The following is a 24,273-nucleotide window of genomic DNA, read 5'->3' as shown; positions in this document are numbered from 1 at the left end:
TCTGTCCATTAGAATGGACAGTGGGTTCAAAAGCCTGTTACTGAAATCATATTCCAGTAATTGAAGTCCAGTAATGCTGATTGAAATTTCTTATATAAAAGTCTATATGACAGTACCGATAAATTTTTTTCTTACTTTTTCATATGCAGAATATATAGTTCTTGAACTTGCTTGAACATATAGCTGATGGAAGTATCTCAGATGTTGACTTTATGTGGATTGATGATGAGGAAGATGGAGATGTAAGAAAAATATCCGTATAAACTTTATAAAGTAAAATGACTAGCTTCCGGCCAAACGAAACATACGGATTTGACATAAATCTAAAGCGTAACTTGAAAATGAATTATTTTTTCTTACACAAACGCATCGCTTCGCTTCAATAGGCCTTTATTTACCCCCAAGAGCCATGGAGCACTTTTATCATGGATGGATGCACTTTTATGGGCTTTCAAAACAGAAACAACCATTCACTGCCATTATAAAGCTTGGAAGAGCCAGGACATTTTTAATTATAACTCCAATTGCATTCGTCTGAAAGAAGAACGATGTCATATACACCTAGGATGGCTTGAGGGTGAGTAAATCATGGGCCAATTTAAATTTTTGGGTGAACAATCCCTTTATGGGTATAGTACACCCAAAATTTATATTTGTCATCACTTACTCATCCTCATGTTGTTCCAAATCTGTATGAGTTTCTTTACTCGGCTGAACACAAAAGAAGATATTTTGAAGAATGTCGGTAACTAGACAGTTGACAGTATAGCCATTGATTTCCATATTTTTTCCTACTATAGCCTATATTTCCTAATAACGACATATTATATTATTATAATATAATATTATCATTATTAGTAATTATTTTGAAAATTATAATAATATTTATCAGCAATTTATCAATATAGATATTACAGTACAACACCGTATTATTAATTACAGCAAAAGCAGATCAAATGATGAAATACAGTACAAATACAGTAAAGTACTATTTGGTAGTTTACAGTACTGATCTTGTGTACTGTAAAGTGAATTACAGTACAGTTACTGGAAATCGAAATACATGTATCATGGATGGCAACCGTGCTGCCATAATGTACTGTAGAAATACAAGAAAATCGTTAAGAGAGAAATTGTTTCAAAGATGCACACAGTAAATTACTCTAACGTGAATGCGTTGATTGATTTCTAGGTTTATTTTGTTATGAATAAACAAATGTGCGATCTATAAAGCAAAAACCTTACAATTAAAGTTGAAATGTTGTAATGTTCAAGTTTTTGATCTAAAAAAAGAAAGATGCGCAAAGAAAATGACTCTAACATGACCATATTGATTGATTCTAAGATATTTAGTTTGTTACAAACAATGTGCAATCTGTAAAACAAAAACCTCAAAATTAAAGTTGAAATGGTATACTGTTGGAAAGTTTTTGACCTTGAGAAAAAGCTTTAAGTATATACTAACAATTTTTATGTTTATTATTTAATTTTATGTTGGTACATTTTTGTGAAGTACACCTGTTTTGACCTGACGTCCATTGAAATGGACAAAAAAAAATTACAATTAAAGCAAAACATTTTTACATTTTTTTTCATTTGGTCTCATTTATAGAAGCCTCATGAGCTGGGAAAATGTACTTTTATATTTTTCAGAAACCTAAAACATAATTCAGGTCTGAATGGGTTAAATAAAGCAGTGAAACTGCACAAGCCATAGCAGTGCAGGAATTTGTGTTGAGTCTATTGGCTGAGCAGTGACAACTCCACGAACCTATGGAGAAGCAACGTATGTGCGCGAACCAATCGGAGCGGCACTGAAGCCCGCCAGAATGGGCGGAGCATCCGTCTATAAGACGGGGCTCGTCTCGCCATAGGATTCAGATTAAATCTCCTTCAGTGATGATCGATATCTCTTCGCTGAACTCCTGGAGAAGCTGAAGCCCTTCAAGTAGTAGAACGAGCCTTGCAGCGGAACGAGCTGACTCAGCGCTCTGCAATCAAGCAGACTACAGCTGCAAGCAGCCTGCTGATCGGCACACTCTCGAGCAAGCTGACACAGCGCTGCTGACAGCTGATTTTAGCACTTCCCCTGCGGATATCCGGCTTGCATTCAAAGAGCAAATTATTAAAGAGCAAATTTCACGGCATTGTTGCAAATGTCGAGCCCCTCTGCACCCATCTGACGAGCACAGTAAGTGTGTCGCCTGTCTGGGGAAATCCCATGCAGAAGCCGTGCTCACCGAGATGAGCTGCTCTCACTGCGAGAGCATGAGTTTCTCCTCTCTACGCTAGCGGATCGCTTTCTTTTCAGAGGGCCCTGCCCCTCGTGCTCTCCCGTTTTCTTCCACTCCAAGCTGATACCAAACCAGTGTGAGCATGGGGTTGGTCTCGAGGAGGAAGGTGGTCTCGACAGACGCTCCCAACACGGGTTGGAGAACTCTTTGCGAAGGCAGACCGACTTCCGGCTCCTGGTCGAGGACGAAAAAGCGGCTACATATCAACTGAGTGGAAATGCTGGTGGTTTTTCTAGCCCTCAAATCCTTCCTACCAGACACGATAGGACACTGCGTCTTAGTCCGCTCGGACAACATGGCAGTGGTGTACTACATAAACTATCAGGGTGGACTCAGGTCAAGGCCTCTGTACAAGCTGTACAGAAGCCTCCTCTTATGGGCACATCGTAACCTGCACTCCCTGAACCAGGGAGCAGACATGCTGTCCCGAGACAATCTGTCCCCAGGGGAGAGGACACTCCATCCCCAGGCGGTTCTGAGAATATGGAGTATCTTCAGGAACTCTCACTGACCAATATTTTTCTCAAAGAGCAGGGAATGGCCCAGTCTATCCCTTTATGCCTTTCCTCCAGTCGCGCTGCTCCCTCAGGTAATCAAACGGATCAGGGAGGACAGACACTTAGTCTTTCTAGTGGCCCCTCTCTAGCAGACACAGCCTTGGTTCCCTGAGTTGATGCAGCTGTTAGCAACAGCCCCATGGCCAATTCCCCTGAGGAAGGACCCCCTTTCCAAGGCGAAAGGAACGATTTGGCCTCCATGGCCCCTCAACAGGAACTTATGGACCTCCCATCGGGAGTCCTGAACACTATATCTGAGGCTAGAGCCCCGTCCACAAGACGCCTCTACGCTCTTAAGTGGTCTGTTTTCTCCAACTGGTGGTGGTCATACCCTTTACACACTTAAAGTCTATGTGGCGGCCATAGCAGCATACCACGCTTCTGTGGCCGGCCAGACACTTGGCAGGAACAACCTGGTTGTTCGTTTTCTCAAAGGGGCTAGGAGGCTCAGCCCCTCGTCCCCCCTGTCGACGGCCCTTAGGGCCCTCAAAGGACTTCCCTTTGAGTCGCTATAGTCGGTCAAATTATGGCCACTTTCGCTTATGACCACCCTCCTGCTAGCATTAGCATTGGTCAAGCGAGTGGGTGATTTGCAAGCACTCTCCGTGAGTGCATCTTGCCTTGAATTTGGGCCTAACGACTGCAAAGTCATCCTCAAACCAAGACATGGCTATGTGCCTAAAGTGCCATCTACTCCATTCAGAGCACAGGTCATTTCACTGACTGCTCTTCCCGTTTCTGAAGACGAGTGAGAATTGAGCTTACTCTGCCCCGTTTGGGCCCTAAGAGTATATATCAAGCGCTCTGCCCAGTTCAGACAGTCAGATCAGCTTTTTGTGTGCTTCGGAGGCCGGACCAAAGGGCACCCGGTCACGAAGCAAAGATTATCCCGCTGGATAGTGGACTCTATTGATTTGGCCTATACTTCGATGGGCCTTCAATGCCCCATCGGTGTAAGAGCACACTCCACTTCTTGGGCGTGGTCCAGTGGTGTATCTATTGGCGACATCTGTGTAGCGGCCGGCTGGTCCTCGCCATCCACCTTCACCAGGTTTTATAACCTGGACATTCCTGTGTTACAAGCACGAGTCCTCTCTATTTAGCTATAGTTGACCTCGGAGTGACCAGCTAATATCTCCCTGTAGGCTCAGACCCAGGGTCCGAGCCCCTTGTCTGTCGGGTGAATACTTTGCCCTAGTTTAGCCCTACTGCACTCAAGGCCCTTATTTCAAGTGTCTTAAGCTGGGGCCTTAGAATGATTGTCGTTCCGCAATTATAGTGGGGCGTGATTGGATTGGTTCCTCATCGCGTCTAGTGACACAATACAAGTAAACCGTATCGATAGGGAACTTACTCTGTTACTAACGTAACCTCGGTTCCCTGAGATAACGGGAACGAGTATTGCGTAGCTTGCCATGCTATTATGCTACACGACTAGGCGTCCGTCGATTCAGTCGTGTTAATCTGAATCCTATGGCGAGACGAGACCAGTTTTATAGACAGATGCTCCGCCCATTCTGGCGAACTTCAGTGCCCGCTCGGCTGGCTGCCCACTGATTGGTTCATGCACATACGCTACATCGCCATGGGTTTGTGGAGTTGTCACTGCTCAACCATAAGACTCACGCAGATTCCTGCACTGTTATGGCTTGTGCGTTATGCGTTATTTAATAAAAAGTTTTCAACATTCAGAGAAAAAGGATTATTTCTCCATCACGTCTAACGATGCAGTACTTGTTCCCGTTATCTCAGGGAACCGAGGTTACGTTAGTAAACAAATACGTTTCATTTGTTAACATTAGTTAACTACTTAGTTAACACGAGCTAACAATGAGCAATACTTCTACAGCATTTACTAATCTTATTTAATGTTAATCTCAACATTTACTAAAACATTTTTAAGGTTAAAAGTTGTATCTGTTAATATTACATAAAAACACTAATGCGTATAAAGGGGACAGTCATATAATTATGGATAGGGTCACAGGTTTAAGATCACACCCTTGAAGATCACAAACTTGAAGATTTTAATTGTCCAAAAGTGTAAATACACTTACTAATTCTTTATTATAAACATTTCCCAAATTTTTTAAAAATAGTAATCAAAACTAAGAAATAATCAAAAATGTATTTGACAAAATATATTTAAATATATTAAATATATTTGAGCTGCTTCTTTGTCCAGATTCCAGCTCTGCACACTGCAAGTTTCTTACACCCAACTTAATGAAGTGCATCCTGGGAAGCTTTTTTTATCAGCATTGAAGGACTTCAGATGTGTGCTGGACACTTATTGGCTGCTTTTCCTTCCTCTGCTTCAACTCTTAAAAAAAGGTCTAAATTCATGTGTATAATTTATATTTGACAACAAAATTAATTTTAAGCATTCAAGCATAACCTGTCAGGTCAAAAGTCTAAGAGACATTTGTATAGCTGATAGGTTTATATTTTTGCATTTATAATGTTAGCAATATAATGTTAGATATGCAATTGTTTTTTTTGTTTTTTTGCATTGAACATTACAAATGTACTATCACAATAAAAAGAACACTTTAATAAAATATTACTAAAACCTTTAAACCACACTAAAACCCTTCTAGTTTGTCTGTGTATTATGGCAGGAAAATAATATACAATGCTTCTTTTTATACAAATATTTTATTATAAAAGGGCCCTAAATTGGCCCTGAACATGACCACATATATTCTGTTAAAAGATGACAATAAAAATTTAAAAAAGTAAAAGATTAAAATAAAGAAAAAACCTATACATGTCATTAGGACCATTAAAATGCATAAAGACTGTAACAAAAAAATATGAGAGAAAAATGGTGTTATGTAGTGTAAATGATCAGTCTTGTGACAATCCTTTTAAAAGTCTGAAGGGCAGCCTGTCATAGAGACTCAGATACAGTGAACGAGCGCCACAGAGACGGCTGAACCCACAGCTAGTCCTAGCGTGAGGAAGAAGGACATGATGACACCTGCAGGTTCAGCCAGCTCCCGCGGCACGACTTTGGGCCCGTAGATCATGGGCAGTGTGCCCAGGTACCCGTTAGAAATCCCCAGCAGACAGATGAAGACCACGGGGAAGAGGTCATGTGCAAAAAATACATTGTGCAGGTGATACCGTGGCTGATAGTTGCAGAACATGAACAGAGGAACTAAGACGGTTCTGGAGATGACCAGCAATGGCAGCACGCGACTGGTCGGACCCGGCACTTGCAACCAGGCTGTGACCTGGCGGCCACAGAAGTCTGCAACATTGTACAGTAAAAAACTAGTCAGAGGCACAAAGTATGTGGTAGTCAAAGGGTTTCCAGAGTCTTTATTCATTGACTGGATTCCCGAGGAGACGGCGGGGAAAATCATGATGGAGATGAAAAAAACGTAGAAGACGCAGGCGCCCAGCACCCAGGTCTTCTTCAGGATGGGTCTGAGGGGGGGCACGGATACATCTGACGAGTCTGAGCTGCTGGTGTGGCTGTTAGACTCATTAAAGGGAGCAGCTGCCAGGTCCATGTAATATCTGAAAGACAGATTGACACCTGGTATTATGGTCAATGAAAATGAAAGAAAGAAAAGTAAATCAAAACTGCAATTCATACAGACAATGACTGTGATGAATACGTTTTCCAATTCTGCGTTAAAATTGTGTTGTGGGTCTTAAAGTCAAAAATGTTTAGGTGGTGTAACTGTCTGGGTACTGAAATAAATGGTTTCATTGATTATTATATATTATTGTTATTTAATAATATATAATGGACTATTAATATATAATAGACTGATTTTTTTTAAATAGTATTTTGTCAAATCTTTTATCATTTCTATTAAATACTATACATTTCTATTGTCACAGCTAGTTGTGTTCGTTTCTGTTCAAAAACTCTTATTTTGAATGCTATTTCTGTTCCATTGCTTCTGTTGTTTTCCTTTGTTTATTTCCTGTTTCCTTGGTTTCTAAGTATGTTTTCATTGGTTTCTATAGTTACAAATTATTTTCTTCACCTGTGTCAAGTTTAGTGCTTTTATTATATTGTGTTTATACTGTATATTTCTTCAGTTTGTTGTCTTTGTTTGAATACAAGACTGTTTCTTTGTGTTTCCCTTTTTGGATTATTCTTTTTGCTATCATCGTCTTGTGGATAATCTTGTTTTGGTTATTTAAAAATAAAGACTGCTGCATTAAGACCCTCACCTCTTCTACTGCTGAAACGTAACATCTATATAAATAATATCAATGATTTTAAAACTTTTTTTCATTTGTTTGAAAAGTCAATGTAGTGCAACCTTTTTGTGTTGTGACAAGAAAAACATAAAACAGTAATTTATATTAAGCAAAAAACCCCTGTAGACCCTCGTGGTTGTGCGTGAAGGTCACTATGTGGACTGTAAAGAGAGATCAGCTGAGTTAAAAAAAGGTGAGGAAACATGTTGCCTCAAAATTATTAAGTAAATAAACTTCACACGTAATTGAAAAAATGTATTTATGTGAACTTGACAATTCAACATAACTTAATTTTTTCAATTACGCATGGTTTATTTACTTAATAATTTTAAGGCAACGTGTTTCCTCACTTTTTTAAGTTAAGTCAACTGATCACTTTTTACAGTGTTTAAGAATTATACTGATTAAAAAAAATCAAGTATTTGTAAGACTGAAAATACTGGTTGAGGCCCTGGTCTGAGACAAAGGGCTAATTACCATTTGACCTCCCCCATACGACCTCACTTCCGCAAACTACTAAGAACTCACACAAGAATATGGTTTAATGTGAATGTTTATCATTGACTGTTATGTTTTTGGTGTCATTTGAAATGTCTCAAAGTGAGTGGTACAGATATCTCATATCCAGATAGATAAAATAAAAGGTAATAAGGTTTTAAGAGTTTATGGATAACTGACTTACAAAGGAAGGTGGTCTCTCAAGCAAATGGTCACCCACCCCCATGAAGGTGTGACCACTGCATGCAAATTTCTTTTGTTAGCACATGTTTCCATGTGAAAGAGGTCTGACTATTTAATGAGATGCAGCAGAGAGTTCGGGGCCTTTTCTGTACTTCAGATCGGCCCGTGAGGGTTTGCATCTTCTCTCTATTCCAGAGCATTTGATGTTTTGTATCGATTATCTTTGAATTGATTATGAAATTGGCATGATACATTTACCTGACATAATAAATTGTTACATTTGATTATTATAACTGACTTTGACATTATTTTCATTGAGTTAAATGGAATAGTCAAACATTCGCTCACTTTTAGTGAGGCACAGATATTATTAAAACCTTTCATTTATGGAGTCAGATGAAATTACGAGAGAATACATGATTAATGTATTACAAATTTAACCAACCAATACTTTGCATGAGTGGGGACAGAACACGTGATTCCTTCCCCGTGTATTGGCGAACCGGCAATTGGACCAATTTCACGGGCCTTACATATTTAATAATAGACTCTCAGTAACCATTTTGAGCATTTTGCCAGTGATTTGTGTGCTGTTGTTTTATTATTGCTTTATTATTTTCCACATTTTTTCTATCCGTTACTGTTTGGGGTCAGTAAGATTTTTTAAATGTTTTTAAAAGAAGTCTCTTCTGCTCACCAAGATTGCATTTGTTTGGTCAAAATAACAATGTTGTATAATATAAATACAATTCAAAATGTTCTATTTGAATAAATTTATTGCTGTGATCAAAGCTAAATTTTCAACATCATTACTCCAGTCTTCAGTGTCACATGATCCTTCAGAAATCATTCTAATATGCTGATTTGCTGCTCAAGAAACATTTCTTATCATTATTAAAAAACAGTTGTTCTGGTTATTTATTTATTTTTGTGGAAACCATGAAATTTTGGATTCTTTGATGAATATAAAGTCTGAAAGAACAACATTTATATGGAATAGAAATCTTTTGTAACATAATAAATGTCGGTAGCTCTTTATTTTACAGTCCCGTTCTCCATGTACATACTATGTACGTATTATAGTAATTACAGTAATTGGGTAATAACTGTACTAACCTTGAACCTAGCCCTAAACCTAACCTTAACCCATGTAGTTACCTTACATTACCCAGTACTTTCTTAGGTAAGTACACTGTAAGTAAACATACTGTAAAATAAAGTGCAACCAAAAATGTCTTTACTGTTGCTTTTGATATATTTACCGGTAATGCATCCATGCTGAATAAAAGTACTTTTTAAAAGTAATTAAGATAAGAGTATGTTAATTTTCTCTTTTTTTAAAGTTTTACTGACCCAACATTTTGAACAGTAGTGTCTTCTAACCAAAAAGAATAAGATAACAATTCTATATGCCATGAAAATAGTGCTGACCAAAAGAATAGACAACATTAAAATGATCTTCTTAAAAGTAAGGATTTACAAGCAATGATTTAGACAAAAACACAAAACAGAAGTGATTCTCTTGCATCATCATTTAAATAATTTCTTGTGATTTAAACAAGTAATAATTAAATGATGTAGCGATACTGTCTTATACTGTATATGTGATATAATCGCATCATGTAAATTCTAGTGCCACTTAATGGTATCTCGGAGTACTGCATTTACACCAATAGTTTTAATCCAAAAATGATATCATCATTTACCCTTATATTGTTCTAAAATCTTCTTTGCTTTCTTTCTTCTTTGGAACAAAGGAGATATCTAGCAGAATCTCCAAGATGCTCTTTTCCATACGATGAAAGTAAATTTGAGAGCTGTTCTTCAAACAATTCCATCATATGGTTTCAGAAGATTTAGAATATAATTCACAAATCATATGAACTTTAACTATGGTTTTGTGGTTCTTTTACTGCATTGTTAAGGTTTGATAGAGTCTGTCTCCTTTCAGTGACATTGTATGGAAGAGAGATTCTGCTAAACTTCTCTTTTTGTGTCTGGCTGACTGACTTTTAAAAAAAGAAATCCCTAACCCAAGTGTATAACAATAGTATATTGGCACATCGTCAACTCCTGATCCCAACATCACAACTGTGTCACGAAACTGTGGTGTCACGAAACCGCTGATGAAACTCAAGGATCCACTACCAGCAGCACAGTTCCTCTTTCTGCTCCCTTTCAACAGGGACACTGTGAATATCATGTGGTGAGGGTTTACGGAAGATACTCATGAGACAAATGAAAGAAAACTATGTTCCTTTTGTATTCGTAGGGTCAAATGTTTAGTGTAGTGAAATGTTCATAATGGTTATCAAGTGTTGGGTGGTATGATGACATATACAGGGCAACGATGAAAATGTGTCAGCTGGTCTGTTCATACCTGAAATGTGTTTGCGCTACATGTTATGGAGACTCACTTACCTCGAGTAAGGCAGTATGGGCAGCAGCAGGTACATGATGATACAGATAACAGTGAAGACGTCAGCTGTGATGAAGTACACCAGTGCACTGTCGGTCACGTCACTTGAGGCAGCCAGATCTACTATCGACGCCAATGCACTCAAAGTGCCGCCCATGGCCTGACCTGAAGTCAAAAGATGCCAGATTAAGCCTGGTTTGTACTCTCCACGTCCTCAAGTTCGCTTGGTTGCATGTAACAAAAAATTATGTCATCACAGTGCTGGCAGACATGCACGTTGACTTTGCTAGACCCTCTTTCGCACATCGGTGTGCATCCCATTTGTTTTGCAACTTGAGCGAGCATGTTGTGGAAAGAAAGATGTGGAAAGAACATGTAATGTGGGAAGTTATTCAATTAAAGATTACCTGGGAAAATGAATTAAAAAAATAAAATGATGTGCATGGGCAAATCATTTATAAATACTGCAATATTACATCAAAAACAAGAATTGCTCATTTTGATTTCATGGTGACGGGGGGTTAGAATTGTTGCATATTAATAAAAAATAGTATTTCGAAAAAAGAATTGTTGCATATTTCCAGATAAATAGCCACAAATAAATGTAAAGAGATTCACAAATATTAAACAAATTCACAAACAATTAGAATGAGATCCACAAATATATACAAAAGTTTTACAAAAATGTATTAAATTCACAAATAAATAAAATGGGTGAACCACAGCATGTTTAAAACTAGCAGGTACAACTCCATTCGCTAGAGAATTGTTAATAATAGCTGTTACAGCTGTTACTTCCTTGAAAACACGAGTTGGCATGACATCAGACTCACAGCTGGACCATTTAGCCTTGGAAACAATATCAGCTAGCTGATAACTGGATAGCGTTAGCGAACCAGCAGTCAGATTCACCCGCGTTCACTCTGAAGGAATCACTCACATGACCTGTGCACTTGTAATGACACATCAAGGATATCAAGAGGCTAAAAGCAGGTTTAAAACTTGCCCCATTGAAGTCAACAGGGTGCAAATTTTAAAAAGAGGATAACACGGTGTAGGCAACACCGATTTTTGTCGTTGTTCTCTGTACTGACAGCACTCCAAATTTACTAAAAAATTAGCTCAATGTTAAAATTGACCGGAGTTCTCCTTTAACAAAACTTAATTATCTAAAAAAATTTAAAAGGTTCTCACAGTTTTCCCGAGATGGAACAAGAGAAGGAGCTGGTAAGGGATTTAAAACTGAATCAATTGTCTTAAACAGCATTCTCGGTCGGTTAGCATTTTCAGTGATGAGTTTTGTGAGGAATTCGGACTCTTTCATTGACTTTTGGTTAACTGGTCACTTGGAGTTTGTCTCTTTTCCACTTTCGCTCTGCCTTCCCACACTCTTGTCTAAGAGAGCGGGTTTTTATTATTTAACCAAGGCTGAGCAGTGCCCTTTCCCTTGGCTTTCCTGGGCTTAAGGGGAGCAACAGAGTCTATCGAAATGGAGCAGGATTCAGTAAAATCCTCCACCATCTCTTCAACTCTAATTTGTCAAAGAAGATGGCATCCGCAAAGTTAGCTTGATAGTACTCTGAAAATAAACTGGCAGTGGAAGGTTGAATGAAACCAGAATAACTCATAGACTGAGAGCAAGTGGAGGTGGGAAAAACACAGACAGATTCAAACACGATTGGCAAATGGTCAGAGATAGCAGCATCAATCACTCTCAGATTTGTTATGGGACAACACCAAATCCAATGTGTGCCCCAAATTGGAGTAGGGCTAAAAACTGATTGTGACAGATTTAAAGATTCAATGAGACATAAAAACTCTTTCACCGAAGATGGACAGCAAAGCTGAATATTAAAGTCTCCAAGAATCAACAGTCTATCACAAAGAGACACAATATTAGAAAGGAACTCCGAGAATTGTTGAATAAAATCCTTGTTAAATTTTATTCAATTTTATAAATCTTATTTGTTTACATCTTGAAGGTTTATATGATATGGAAATGACTTATAATTTTTTTCCCAGACCAGAATATTGAGACGGTTTTCTTTTTCTCTGACTCTCTTTAGCCTATAGGGCTGGCCTAATGTGTTTTTGTCGAGGGGTCTAAGGTGACGTTAACTTCCAGGCTGGCCTACAAAAATGTGTCATCACCACAGCACTTTATTAATGAGACCACAAGAAAATAATGTTGTTCCCTGAACACAAGATCGCATGGCCACAACATAAGGATGTTGTTACCTTGACGAAATGATCTTGGGCCACCTATGACTTATTATCACGTTCCCACGAACTAAAATGTTTTGGCCACAATAAAACTAACTGAACCTAACACGTACCTTCGTTCCCTCCCTGATTGTTAAATAAAACATGATTGGTTGGAGTGAGAGCGTGCTATGATTGGTCAGTAGCTGTTATCTGATTGGCTTAAGTAGACAGTGGGTCGAGTTTACCTATTTGTGGGCGTCTTGACACTAGAAATGTTTCAAAATCCACAAATAATTTGTGTTATGCGGTCCACAAAAAAACAGCAGGCAAAGTTGTATTTGTGACATGAACACATATTTGTGGATACTTTTTTATTTGTGACTCAAAATCTATTTATCTGGAAATATGCAACAATTCTAACCCCATACATTTTTTGACATAAACACAAAAACTAGATTGAAGTTTGACGATTGTTCTGCCAGACTACTACTTCTCACAGCTACTTTCAGTTTCTTTAGATATTTTTTTTCTCCAAACCTCACCCTATAATTTCAGCAAACAGTACAATGGCAAGAGCACTGACAATAAGGCTGTGTCCATCAAATCATTTTTTAGCCAGCTGAAAACGCCTAGCTGTGGGTGCAGTTTTCCAGTTGAGATGCATTGATTGGCATGAAATGGAATATCCACGGCAGTGTTACTAGTATTTGATTTTGCAAATAGTTTGTTTCTGAATATAAAAATGTTGGCACAATGTAAAGTGCTTGCTCTGGCCCTTGTTTTAAATGATCTTGTTCCGTAGTTGTACTTCTTGTTGTCGTCTCTTGTCGTTGTACAAGAAGGACATGACGGTGGTCAATTTCTGTACCTACGTTGACAGCTACGCAACTACCACTTTGACGCTTCAAAAAGTTCATTAAGAGATCGTAAAACTAATCCATATGAATAGAGCAGTTTAGTCCAAATGTTCTGAAGAAACTTGATTGCTTTATATGATGAACAGATTTAATTTAGGCTTTTATTCCCATTTAACATTAATCAGCAAAAAAAAAAAATAGAAGCTCAACAGTACATGCTTGACACGCGAGAACAAACCTCATTGGTTCTTGTGGAAGCTTAAATGTGCTGAGTAACATGAGAACAAACCTCATTGGTTCTTGTGGAAGCTTAAATGTGCTGAGTAACATGAGAACAAACCTCATTGGTTCTTGTGGAAGCTTAAATGTACTGCGTAACATGAGAATGAACTTCATTGGTTCTTGCACGTCAAGCAAACATGCTTGAGCTTCTATTTACCACAACTGATGTGTGAGTTGATCAATGTTTATATGTGAATAAAAGCCTAAACTCAATATGTTCATCATATAAAGCGATTGTGTCTCTTCAGAAAATTTGGACTAGACCGCTCAATTCATATGGATTAGTTTTACGATCTCTTTATTAACTTTTTAAAGCGTCAAAGTGGTAGTTGCGTAGCTTGTCAATGGAGGGAAAGAAAGCTCTCACATTTCATTAAAAAGATCTTCATTTGTGTTCCGAAGATGAACGTTGAAAGTCTTATGGGTTTGGATTGGAGCGACATGAGGTTGAGTAAGTGACAGAATTTTCATTTTTGGGTGAACTAACCCTTTAAATATGTGGCGCTCCCATTGAAAACAATTGAAAAAATACTTTAACCTTAGGAAAAAACACTTTGGTGGACAAACGGCTTAAATGACTAAGGTGTGCGTGAGATAAGCGGAAAGTCTAGCCAAAAGTATTGTAACAATGTGCTGGTGGCATATGGGAGATTTTTTATTCAGTCAACTCAGAAGGAGGTTCAGCTGTACCTGATATGATAGCTTGAGATATCCTCATGGGAAAATGGCCACTGATACCGAACACACTGCCAGAGAAGATGTTGGACGCCCCACTGACCAGCGCCACACTGGCCAGTGTACCCCCAAAAAACTGCATCCTACAGCCAGACATGTCCACTTTCACCAGCACTGTGGTCACCACAAACACAACCAAGATCACCAGGAGAGAGAACAGTATCCGGACCCGAGAGGACAACCTGAAAGAAATACACATACATAAAATAGATACTTTTGCTAAAACGCTACAGAATTATTACACAATTATTTGTATCTGTTATACAGGTGACTCCGACCGTTTAAGTTGACACATGGCACCTTTAGATTTTTTCATACATTTATCATTATTAATCAGCATATTAAGAGCATTTCATAAAAACAATGTTATAATTTTGAAAATTATTTAAAGATGGCAAGGAATGACAAAAAAACTTTGAAATTACTAGTTAACTTTGTTTTGTCCTCATGATGAGAGTTTTGATTATTAGATTATGCACAATGTTTGTTTTTAGTAGTTTATTACTTTGTGCAAAATATGAAAATGGTCCATACTTTTCTTAAGAGGTAAACCCTGCACCCCCAGTATGTTTTCTCAGTCCCAAGGCTTCTATGTGCTATTCACATGTCTAAATGTAAACAACAACAACAACAAAAAACATCTGATCTAACCTTTTTATACCCAGTAGGGAGAAATATATACTTTTTTTTGGTAAATATAGATACAAATTCTTAGACATCACAACTTTAGCTCTTGGCCTCGGGGCCCAAGAATCTCATCTTTGATGATTGTTTTGAGCGTTTAGGATGTTTTCTTTTACAAAGAACTATGACTGCCACGATGGAAATGTATAACTGTTCCAAAAAATTATTGTCTGCACCTCCGCTGTATATATATATGTTACGGCTAGTTAAACCTCGCCAATACTGGTGCACCAATTAGGAAATTTGAGGCAGATGGTATTTTCAAAGATCAGTGCACTCCTACTTGCCAATTATTATTTATTTTTTTACACCAATTTCTTGCAGTGTAGGCTTATTGAAATGCTGCTCATGCTCCTTCAGTAGTTTGCAGAAAGTCAAGGAATGTTCTAAAGCCAATTTAGCCCGTTTACAGGTCGACATCAATGCCGAGGAGGGCCAACATTATTATTATTATTATTATTTATTTATTTATTTTGGCAATCCAGTTTTGTATGATCCTATCACTCATCCCAATTCAGTTAGTCTTCAAGCAAAACAGCAGTGTGCTCATCAGGCATGATGTTTCTCCTTTACTTGCTGGCCACAAAGATCTCATTTGCAACTTGTATTGACTCTTTAAAATTAGAGCCCAATGTTCCTAAAAAGAAAAAACCCACAAGAAAGGGAATCCTGGAGATGAACATGTGATGTTGGAAAACAGACACAGTGAATCTTTATTCTCTAAGAGTACAGGAATTGGCAGCAGTTACAAAGATACCACAGTACACTTGAACAGGACACTGTGTGTATTAACTGATTTAATTTAGGCTGAGACAGATGCTTTGTTTGTGCTGCACAAGAAGTTGCAACCTTTTGCGCCTGTTTTAGAAAACATTTTTGTTTTTTATGGGAAGACAAACAAATGCTACTTTTCAACTGCTGTAGAATCTGAACTGCAAATCTCAAAGTCCCTCCTTGATTTATAGGCATTTGGAATCATAAAGCACATGCTCTGGCTGGATAATGCAGAAAGTGTGCAGATGTGTTTGTTTTACCTGTTGACCAGGAGGTAGTTGAGGATGAGACACAGCACTGATGGAATTGTGGAAGCGATGGAGATGTAACTCTCAAAGTAATCCTGGACACCAGACACACAAAAAAACATCAGTCAACTCACGTTACTCAAAATCAATACATGTATCAGTGATTCAGTGGTGTATGTATGGGACAATGGCAGTCATTTTTCCTAAATAACACTTCTTTTATGGCTATTACTAACCCAATCAATAAATGGGCATGAAATATTATTATTATGCAAGAATAAATAGATAGCAGAATGATAAAAGAGGAAACTAGCACAGCTACATAAGGCAATGGTTACTTAGGACAACAGTCAATTACACAGTTAGCTTAAGGTCATTATACAAACATATCTGATTGCAGAATACCACAATTGACCATTTAGAATCAGACGTATTGCAAAGAGTATTCAGCTTTAAATTCATATCAAGTTGTGACAGACCAATAGGTTGCCTTGGATGATTAATTGGCTGCTATTTGACATTATTTGACACGAGATCATTACCTGATAATAGTGATTCAGTGTTTATATGTCCAGTATCAGATTTGTAAATAGATAACCCACATTTTCTGTTTCCAAATATTTTTGAGAAACCTTGTGTACAATAAAGGTTCATTTCAGCCATTTTATCGGTTTTTATTCGCAATCATTAATAGTATTATATAATTTATTGACATGTATTGGTCACCCAGGTTTCTAGATATCATCCACTGAAAAACTTTTTACAAATTACAGACAGAAAAATATAGCAAAATAAATCTTTTTTAATAGTTAAGAAGCCACAGGTATGCCCCGTTCTGTTCTTTTCATTGTGTTTTGGTTCTGTCCTGTGACCTAGCTTTCCTCAGTAATTTAGATTACTGTTGGAAATGTCAGAAGCGAAGACCAGGAGACTTGGTTGTATCTTCAGCAGGATTTTTCATCGAGTAGCTGCAGTCATCAAGTCTGAGGAGCTGTACATTGTATTTTATAGGCTTTATAAGTGGGCAGTCCTTAAAGGTGTTGACCTTACACAGCCTTAGAAGTGACCACTAAAACAAAAGCATCTAAAAGACAATACAGGCAATTACCCCCGACTGTGAAGAAAATAGTACCCCAAATGGTATAAACAGTAGTTGGTCACGAGAACTAAGACTATGTAAATATTCACACATAGTTTGACTCTCAGTAGGAAGATCAAAGACTGATAAACCCCCCTCACTGGAAACTGATGCCATCATGTTCACCTTGAATGCCCAATACAGTGTAGTTCCCCTTAGTTTTTCATGTGATGTCATGATGTGATGATTCTTAACTTTGTAATCCCAAATTACCTATTACTATCTGTTGTTGTCATGATGCATGTGAATCTCAGAGCTCGTGCAAACATATCCACATCGCTATGATCAGATGCTTCCTTAACTGCTGCTTTCTTACCAATGTGTGCAGCACAGATCTAAACGAGATCTAAACGTCTCTCTCAGCAGCGTGAAAGGCGTCGGGATGTTCGTTAACAGTAGATCGCTGCAAAGGTATTTCCAACTTCTTACTTCTAAGCGAAGAACAATAAAGAACTTTGCAATGAGTATATCAGGGCCTTGAATCACGTTCAGTCTCTTGTATGTTACGTGTGCACGAGTACGAGCATGTTCAGTTCACTTAATCGCCACCGGTGTCGCTAATAACAAGGGTTTCTGAATTCTGAATATAGCCCCTTTAAAGCTAAGCAATAAATATGTCAGTCATCCTTAGTGATGCATCTTATAATTCCTTGAGAAATATGCCACATACTCAAAAGGGCAGAGCTCATGTGCTCCTGATGACAGGCACGCACAAACACAAGTGGAAGAGTCTCATAAAATTACACACTATAATTTTTACCATTTCCTGCCCTGTCAGATAAAACTAAAGTTTAAAGCAGAAGTGAGAGTGACAAACAGGGAAGAAAAGAAAAAAAATCAAATCATACTTTTGAATTTGCAACTTATGCATTTAATCTCTTCAGAAAAAGCGTCCAGATTTCTGTTTATGGCAACTTAACCAAGAATGCTTAACTTAGTTTAAAAGTTAATGATCCAAATACTAGAGCTGATGTAAAAACCTGATGGTTTTTCTTCGTGTTTAAAATCATGTGATCTGCCTTTGACACCCCAGCAACTAAGAGAGAAATACAAACATAAAAGCTATGAAAGCCTGCTAATTCAATATATTTAGAAACAAACATGAAAATGCAGCCAGTGGGCGTAATTAGATCAATTGCAGTCTAGAAGGAATGACAACAGTAGACTAAGGGGCCATTCACACAGAATGCCTTTTTGCTTTGAAAAACATGAGATGGCAATGGTACATTTTTGAACACGTGTGATGCACAAGATGCTGTAAAAAAACGTGAGCATAATGGTGTGCTAGTGCGTGTTTACATAGAAAAACAATGGAAAAGTAGCGTAGTGGAAAAAACACGTTCTGTCACGTGCAAATCAGCCCTAACACTATAAATCACACACTAATGCAACTAATGTCCCCATCTAAAGGGGACATGTTCGACCCATTATTACTTTCTTTTACCTTCAGTGACCCTAGAAAACAAAAAGAGGTCCTGGTATTCTGCATATGAAAATAGCAGTTCTGTCAAATATCACAAGACCTTGAGAATGCTGGGGTGAGCAGAAAGCACAGAAACATTGTGATTCCTTTAAATAGTTCTTCAGTGTGGCAGCAAGTAGGTGACAAACACTTTCTCTGTCACCTGACACGCTTTAGTAACATCTGGCACATGTCTGTGCAATGTACTGTATATACTGTGTAAAACCTACTATTCTTCAAAGCCGCACTGAAATTTTTTTCGGTAATTTTACAGAAAAAATAAATAAAACCTTTAAATTGCCACGGTAAAATCCTGTCCGGTGGTTTACTGTAAGTTCTGTCATGACAATTCTGAGTGTTTGGCTTGGTAATGGGTTTTTGGTCTTGGTGGAATAGATCTGCTATGATGCTGCTTCTGCAGAGCAAGTACGGGACTTGCTACTGCCACTACATACATGACACACTACTGTGAGCAAGTAAGACATGCTGCTGCTGTACAATATAGCGTACATGAATTAGCTGTAGCAAATCTATACAGGTGGAGCTGGGGAAAATGGAGGGTTTCTGAAAGCACACTGCACTACTAAGTCAAATGCTAACCAAGTATTTGAAGGCTGAGCACACAAGCTTATCGGCTACTGATACAACAGGAACCAATCAGCTCTGCCCTATAGAGAAAGACGTGATTGCAAGCAGATTGAGTTAAAGTCCAACTGAAATCAAAATTGACCCAATTTACTTTGTTAGCGCATATTACTAGTCTTGTGGTGAAAAATGAATCCGTGCAAGTTAATACACAGAAAAAAATTGTTTGCCGTCGTAATCTTTAATCAAAGTCTGAAAAGTTACTTCTGGTCTGGAATGGCGTTCCTTCTCTGATGATGTAGGTTTGAAGGCTTGGGTTGGGAAACGCTTAACCACTCCCCTCAAACCGTTAGTCTGTTATGAGCAGAGATGGAGAGGAGGAGCGCTAGAGTAAAACCCTGCCCTCTGTTCAATATTCCTTTTCACTGGGAAATACGTCACAACACTGGAGAAAAGTCGTTTGCAACTTCCGGTTCACCTATTAGCCTGCGCCAGCTAGAGTTTCATGACACAACTTTTTGTAAACGACTTAACATCAAATTATATTTAAATTATATTGTAAAATACTGTCAAATGTATAGTTTTTGTATGCAAAAACTATGAATTACAATATAATGTAAAGCAAAACAGTAAAATAAACTCGCAATTGTGAGAAAAAAGTCAGAAATGAGAGATATAAACTCGCAATTCTGACCTTTTTCCTTGCAATTACAAGTTTCTGAATTGTCTGATTTTTCACAAAATAAATTAATTATTTAATATACATTTTCTGTTATTTATTTAATGTTTATTGCTTAATTTTAGTGTCATATGTGTTACTCTGATGGTGTTTTGTCTTTGTGTTTATGACCCGGTGCACCATGTTTTATGGAAAGGCCACTTATAGTTTTACCACCTGTATTATTGTGGTGCTTATCATTACATTTTTAGGTAAAAAGCAATTTTTGGAACTTTAAGTAGATTAGTTTATAATTAACATTATATTGTTTAATATACAATTATAAGTTGTAAAATATTCAAATATACACACACTAAAATACTGTCATCATATTTTTCATGGTGAATTTCTGGCAACCACCCGTTTCTTTTCTTTTTTTACAGTGTGCAAATAGATAAAATCATGTAAATTATAAACAAAAGATTTATTTAATTTTTTAACACACTTACGCTGAGGTCATTGTGAGGTTCCTCCTGACCAGCAGGGCTGGAGTTGTTGCCGAGCTTGTACAGCCAGTACTGTTTGGCTGTGATGAAGACATTCCAGGGCAGCAGAGAGCCGATGCCCATCAGGAAGAAGATGATGTACACTAGATTGTAGGAGTCCTCCGGGCAGCGACGGGTCGCCAGGGGTCCCGCTGGCTGCTGTCGGGACAGCAATGGGGAAGTGTCGCCCCCCGCCGCCTCACCTTCTGAATGCTCTTCGTCAGACATGGAGGATATGGCAGTGGGAATGTAGGAGGAGTTTGTGCTGGCCTGAAGAGACTTACCATCCATTCTCAAAGAGAGAGGATGGAGGAAGGGAAATCCAACGGATTGTATATGTGAGGGTGACCAGGATAAACTAATGCTGGAAAAGAGAGAAAAAGAGGAGAAGGGTAAAAACTAGAAATTAAAAACTAAATTTTTACATTTTCAGAGTAAAAAAAGTGAGTGGTGCCTGTCCTTGCAAAGCTTGCCAATACAATAATGGGGGTAAACCGGTGTGAATCTTACAAAAACTGTCAGGAATATAACTATATGGACATTTTTTGCCCCAAAATCAAAAGACAAAAAATGTATAAATACTATTTTGCTTATAAATCTTTTAGCAGATGCTTTTGACCAAAGCGACTTATGAGGAAAACAATAGAAGCAGTTGAACCAACAAAAGAGCAACAATATGTGAGTCTTTTTGTCTTGTTTTCAGTCCAAATATCTAAAAATTATTAAATCAAGATGCATTTACTAGAAATTAAGTGAGTTTTTGCTTAAAACAAGCAAAATGATCTGCCAATGGGCTAAGAGATCTTATTTTCAGATAATTTTGCTTGTTTTAAGATATTTTAGATATTTTTTCCTCCCAGAAAACAAGACAAAGGGACAGATTTACTAAACAAGGCAAATTATCCTGAGAAGGCAATTCCACAAAAGCGCCGATGGGAGTGGAAAGTTCAGTGCTTGATCTACTGACGACAGGCAAATGAAAGAACACAGAGGCAGCCAGATCATTTCCATAATGACCAACACAATCCACCAATAGCAGAGCAAATTAGCATCTGGTTTAAGACGTGCTTTTTTTGGGCATTAAATAATTGCGCAAACACCTGTAAATTGACGAGCGTAAACCTTAGTAAATCACCTTTCATGATTCATTTCAATACTTTCCTCCCATAAATTTTGCGTCTGAAAGGGAAACTCCTACAAATGCATTTGCAATAAGGGAGGCCTATTCTATTTTAAATAGAAATAGTTCTATTTAATTTAAAAAAATAATTTGTAGGTATTGGGACTGGAAACAAGACAAATACTAAGTAAGAAAAGCATCTTTGGCAGTTAGTTTTTTTAAGTAGATAACAAAGATACAATAGAAATAGAACAGAAAGTGGTACTATTAATGAGTCAAGTGTTCTGGGCAGTGGTTAGGTGGTTTTCATTTGGACATAGAGAAACAAAGCTGCAACCGTGGGAAGCAACTAAAGCTTTTTTTGCCTCAGGCATTTTAGAATGACGAAAACAACATTTGAGATGGTGTTCAATGAGATTTGTGCGCTGGTTAGTGCAGTTATCTAATCACATTAATTTTTTTGTTGCACATTAATTGGTAAATGCGTTTCCACAGTAGTTTATGAGCATGTCTTCATAAAAAATATCCACTTCAACTGAGTGCAGTTTTTTGTTGTTGTTGTTTTTTAAGCACACCTTACCTGGTGTTTCAATTCATCATATCTGCATAAGAATACATGAGTGAAAACATTGGTGCTTGAGAAAGGCTATTCAGATCTCTAGACATGGCTCAGTTTCTCCCTTTTGGGATATTTATGCCTGTTTATAATCCACCAGGCGAAAATCATAAGTCTGATAAAAAAGTAAAATAAGTAACTCATTATTTAAAAAGTAATCTAATAGCATGCCTTACCTCCATAAGTCACATGATCATGCATGTCCATGTTTGCTTAAGCAATAAAGAGGAAGGAATTTCACAAATATAACAACCACTTCAATAAAACACACAACCCATAAAAAACGAAGGAAAGAGAGTATCCAAACTTACCGGACCGTCAGCCCCTCTGCTGCTGTGAGATTACTGTCAGTCTGCTTTTAAAACCAGTCTGCCATTCTGGAGATGCTGGCCGCTCAGATCATGAGGGAGAAAGAAGCAAACACTCCGTCAGGACTCACAGCGCTGCAAGAGATATGAGAGAACACCTCCACCACATTACTCACAGTACAGCATGTGAGCCAGTTACACAGAACAATCTGTCTCTATCCCAGTCCCCTCTGATGCGTCACTCAAGGAATGCTGGAGTAACTGGTAATGCCTTATGTGCATTTGCTCACACTAATTACAAAATTCTCACATGCTCTTCCTGTACTCCACTCAATCACATGACACCAGACTGACATTTACCTAGAAGACTGCATACATACCCACTGTGTTATAACAAATTACACTCTCTAATATACAACTGATAATATGATATCCTCATCAATGAACAGTGCGCATTTACTATTTTTTATTATAAGTTGAAATAAATATTGTGTATCATAAGTCTTCATTTTAAATTCATAAATTTTGCCTTTATTTTATTTACTAGCATTGAATTGCATTGTTGCCCGTTGCTCACTCTGCTCTGTCAAAAAAAGACAACGGTGACAAATATGATCACTACAGTGCAAAAGGTTTTATGCAGAGCCATTAGAAAGATAAGATGTCATTACAAAAGGGTACAGTTGATAGTGTCCGATGGTAATATCATTGAACTAATGATTACCATACACATGTAATATAGAGTTCACATGCTAGATGCTACTACAAAGAATACTTGACAATATAGACACCAAGAAAAAAAGATTTATTGCTTGGAAGCTGCTCATTCATTTAGTTCTAAAGTTCTCAAATATGTTTTACTGAAAAATTAACTTTGTCTCAGAGGTTTTTCCTCAAATTCATTAGAAGAAAAAGACAAACGAGACAACTGTTGGCATACAGTAAAAGAGTATCAATATAAAATCAGTGTGAAGAGGAGCTCAGAAAATTTGTCCTTGTAGAATTTGCAGCAAAATGTATCAGTTTGTTCTCTCACTCTCAATGCTGTCTGGGAGAAACAAATGAGATCATAAAGAGGGTTAAATGTAATTTTGTTCTTTCCTATAGGTGCTCCTAGGCAGCAACATTTCTGCTTATCGTGATAATGTTGTGTGTCGTTAGTCAGCTGGGTTTCGAGACAGCACATGTCACCCGATTCCGAAACGAAACAGTGATGGGAAGTGTGTTCAGTGTGACAGGAAAGACAGATTCAGCATTTTTAAAAATGTGTAGGAAAATGACATTTCAAACAGAAAACCAGTAAAGTTAACGTTATAGCTAAGAAAAGAAATCAGAAGTCAGACGAATGATATACAAAGTTGAGGTAAAGTTACTGTATAGTAATAAATGTAACGTACAGCTGTTATGAGAGACGAAACAGCTGTTTTGGAGGCTATAATGACAATATTACACTTACACCAGATAAAAGTCTCGTGTTTAACCTTGTTTAGTCTAATGTTTATCGCAATCAGGTGACTTTATGACATTCCTTCACATATGAATCAATTCAAACCTGCTGAACTACTTTAGGTTGAACTGTGAACTGCAACAGTTTGAATTTTCACGTAAGATAACTTGCTCACCAATAGCTTGATTTGAGCTGAATTCATCTTTCTTGTACCTGGTTTCCACATATAGACAATAACACTCTGAGTCGACGTGGTGCCCGTTACACAAACATAGAAGAGTTCACAACAACAACATTCGTATAGTGTACAGTACAGTTCACTTGGTGTAACAGTTATACGAATAACACGACTTCAAATTAAAAGCTTCACGGCAAGTTAAAAGTCATGTAACCAAAAAAATAGACAAATTTATGATAAGGAATTCTGTGTT

At 37.7% G+C, this 24,273-nt stretch overlaps 1 protein-coding gene across 2 annotated transcripts; it reads right to left on the bottom strand.

Annotated features, from left to right (window-relative positions):
- Window positions 1-5,386: 5,386 nt before the first annotated feature.
- On the bottom strand, window positions 5,387-24,196 carry slc29a3 (solute carrier family 29 member 3). Of its 2 annotated transcripts, XM_079855126.1 has the most exons (8): window positions 24,018-24,190; window positions 22,399-22,530; window positions 22,264-22,299; window positions 20,316-20,715; window positions 15,976-16,058; window positions 14,213-14,439; window positions 10,181-10,343; window positions 5,498-6,379 (listed from the first exon to the last, which is right to left on the bottom strand). In XM_079855126.1, the coding sequence occupies exons 4-8, from the start codon at window positions 20,640-20,642 to the stop codon at window positions 5,755-5,757; spliced, it is 1,425 nt and encodes a 474-aa protein (XP_079711252.1). In that variant the 5' UTR covers window positions 20,643-20,715; window positions 22,264-22,299; window positions 22,399-22,530; window positions 24,018-24,190; the 3' UTR covers window positions 5,498-5,754. The 2 variants fall into 2 exon arrangements, with proteins under 2 accessions (XP_079711251.1, XP_079711252.1); XM_079855125.1 differs by lacking the exon at window positions 22,264-22,299 and having other exon boundaries at window positions 5,387-6,379; window positions 24,018-24,196.
- Window positions 24,197-24,273: the final 77 nt, after the last annotated feature.

The sequence above is a fragment of the Squalius cephalus genome (genome assembly GCF_949319135.1).
Source record: "Squalius cephalus genome assembly, chromosome: 21".
Lineage (NCBI taxonomy): Eukaryota > Metazoa > Chordata > Actinopteri > Cypriniformes > Leuciscidae > Squalius > Squalius cephalus.
The sequence above is the reverse complement of the archived record's forward strand: the minus strand, read 5'-3'. Positions and strand labels throughout refer to the sequence as shown.